The sequence below is a fragment of the Corapipo altera genome, unplaced genomic scaffold, assembly GCF_003945725.1.
Source record: "Corapipo altera isolate COAL_440 unplaced genomic scaffold, ASM394572v1 60306, whole genome shotgun sequence".
Lineage (NCBI taxonomy): Eukaryota > Metazoa > Chordata > Aves > Passeriformes > Pipridae > Corapipo > Corapipo altera.
Genome location: NW_020887896.1, coordinates 1 through 2,523, shown reverse-complemented (window position 1 = coordinate 2,523; position 2,523 = coordinate 1). Strand labels below are relative to the sequence as shown.

At 57.5% G+C, this 2,523-nt stretch overlaps 1 protein-coding gene across 1 annotated transcript; it reads left to right on the top strand.

The window, feature by feature from the left end:
* Nucleotides 1–714: 714 nt before the first annotated feature.
* On the top strand, nucleotides 715–2,513 carry LOC113941787 (avidin-like; the record flags this gene model as incomplete). The annotated part of the gene is made up of 3 exons (XM_027632930.1): nucleotides 715–979; nucleotides 1,781–1,999; nucleotides 2,437–2,513. Coding segments are annotated over exons 1-3 (428 nt in total), but the record flags the coding sequence as incomplete, so codon positions are not given.
* Between the last annotated feature and the right edge of the window lie 10 nt (nucleotides 2,514–2,523).

Below are 2,523 nucleotides of genomic sequence, written 5' to 3'. Positions count from 1 at the left end.
GGCTGGACAGGCTTCCATGATCTCAGACCTAGGGGGAGGTCAACAAATCCTGGGAAGAAGGATGTACCACTGCTAGTGAACCAAAAGAACGCAGCATTTAGGGGCCACAAGGACATTTGGCAGAACCCCCAAGATAAGGAACTGATATGGATAACTCAGCAACTGTGCTGAACCAGCTCTGACTGGGTAGAAAGTAACTCCGGCAGGGGGAGATCGTGACCACCGACTTATTGCCCACTGAGTCTGGAAACCCACTGACTCAAAAGAAGAGAAAGAGTGAGCCTGCAGACTACTTAGCAGGAGAAATCAGAGAATTGCTAATGAATAGCAGATAGCATACTAATTAATGGAAGAACTATGTAACTTGTAGCCAAAGAACATTGATGCCTTAGTTAGCTAAAATGTGTAAACAGGAAAAAGTGCTGATAGCCAATGTGCTTGATTTGTGGAATACTCCTGAACACCCAGACTTGTGCAACTCTGAGATAAATTATCAGTGACTCTGTCGAGTGTGTAATTATTGGCTTGTTGCACACCGAGGAACAAATCCGATTATTCTGGACGACAACTCCAAGGCTCAGCACGGACATTCCCCCATTCCCCCATGGCATCACGCAGTCCCTTCTGTAACCATACCTGAGGCCCAATGTGTGTCCCCTGCTGTGACCCTCCAGGGTCCTCTTCTACAGCCCTGCCACACCCCCCCATGGTCCCCAGGAGCCCCCTGGCCCAGGGGAGCCAGACCCGGCTCAGCTGGTGCAATGGTCGGTGGCCAATCTCCCACCGGCTGTCCTCTGGCAGGAGGCCCGGCAGGGGCGGCCGCTGCCCAACCACAGCCCCCCCTGCTATGGAAGGGGCTGAGTGGGCGTGGGGCAGCAGCACAGGCAGAGCCACCACCACCAACCCCATGGGGACCCTCGACTGCTGCCTGCTGCTTACCCTGGTCCTGCTCATCCCTCAGCAGGCTGCAACCAGGAAGGTAAGGGCAGTCCTGGGGCAGAGTCTGGCCATGCTGTGCTGTGTTATCCTGGGGAGGAGGGTGGCTGGATGAGGTTGGACTCCCTGGCTGTGCCATGCTGTGCACCACCATCCCTGTGCTGCACTGTGAGCAGGCACAGAGCTGCCTGCTGTTGCTGTGCCAGGCTCTGCCATCCCGGGGTGCAATGTAAGCTGCCAAGGAGGCTGCCTGCTCTTGCTGTGCTTTCTGGTGCCATGTTGTGCTGTGTTGTGCTATGGCACTGTCTGTTCTGCCATGCTGTCCTGTGCCATGCTGTCCTGTGCCATGCTCTGCCAGCCCTGAGGCAGACTGTGCAGGGTCTGGGGGGGAAAGGTTTACATGTTCTCACTGTGCCATGCAGTGCTGTCCTGTGCCACCTCAGCTCACACTCTTTATGTTTTTTTCTGCATGAGGGGCTGAATGCTCTGATGCAGCCTTGAGGTACCTGATGTGCCATCCTATGCCATCTCTCACACCATGCCATACCATGCCATGCCATGCCACAGTGCAGCATGTGTGAGCAAGGGGCTGCCAGCTCAGACTGTGCTGTCCTTGTAGACACTGTTGGTCACCTGGCCCTGGGATGGGGTAGTACCCAGCACCCCCAGCTCTCCCTTGCTCAGGGAGAGGGAAATGCTGCCCCAGTAGGTGCCCATGGCATCATTCCCGGCTGCCACATGGAGGGGCCATGCCATGGGACACACCTCCCACTGCTCAGGGAGGCTGGAGAGGAGACCGTGGCTCAGCAGTGCCTGAGGCACCCACACAACTCCCGGTCCCCAGTGTGACCTACAGGGCCTGTGGAGGAACAAGCTGGGCTCCAACATGACCCTCTTGGTTCTGAACACAGCCGGCACCTTCTCGGGCTTCTACCACACTGCTGTGACAACCACCAACAAACAGAGCCTGGGGTCACCCCTGCAAGGGGCCCAGCAGCACCCTGGTGCCAAGAGACACCCCACCTTCGGCTTCACCGTGCACTGGCAGTTCTCAGGTACAGCAGTGCCGGCGATCCCCTGCCCGTGCTGGCAGTGGAGAGCCCTCCAGCTGGTCCCCCACAGCACTCAGAATGTCCAGAGAAACTCTGGCTGTGGGCACAGACTGGCCACACACACTTGCTTCTACCCTGGGATGTGCTGATGGGAGAGGTGCCTGTCTGGGGTGGGTAGCGGGGCAGTCTGTCTGGGAAAGGTGGCAGGGGTGTCCATCTGTGTGTCTGAGGGACATGGCAGAGTTGGAGCCCATCTGTCTGTCCAGGTGATGTGGAGTCAGCCCATCTGGCCAATCTGGCAGGCAGGTCCATCTCTCTGTCCAGGGAATGTGCTGCGTGGTGTCTGTCTGTCTATCTGTCTGTCTGCCTGCCAACATCAGGTGGCCCAGGTGTCTCTGTCTTGAGGTGCAAGCCCTCAGCCCCCTCTGCCTCTCCCAAACCCTGCCAGTACTCCACCACAGCCTTTGTAGGCCAGGGCTTTGTGGATCGCTGTGGGAAGGAGACACTGGAAACCACATGGCTCCTGTGGGAAGAG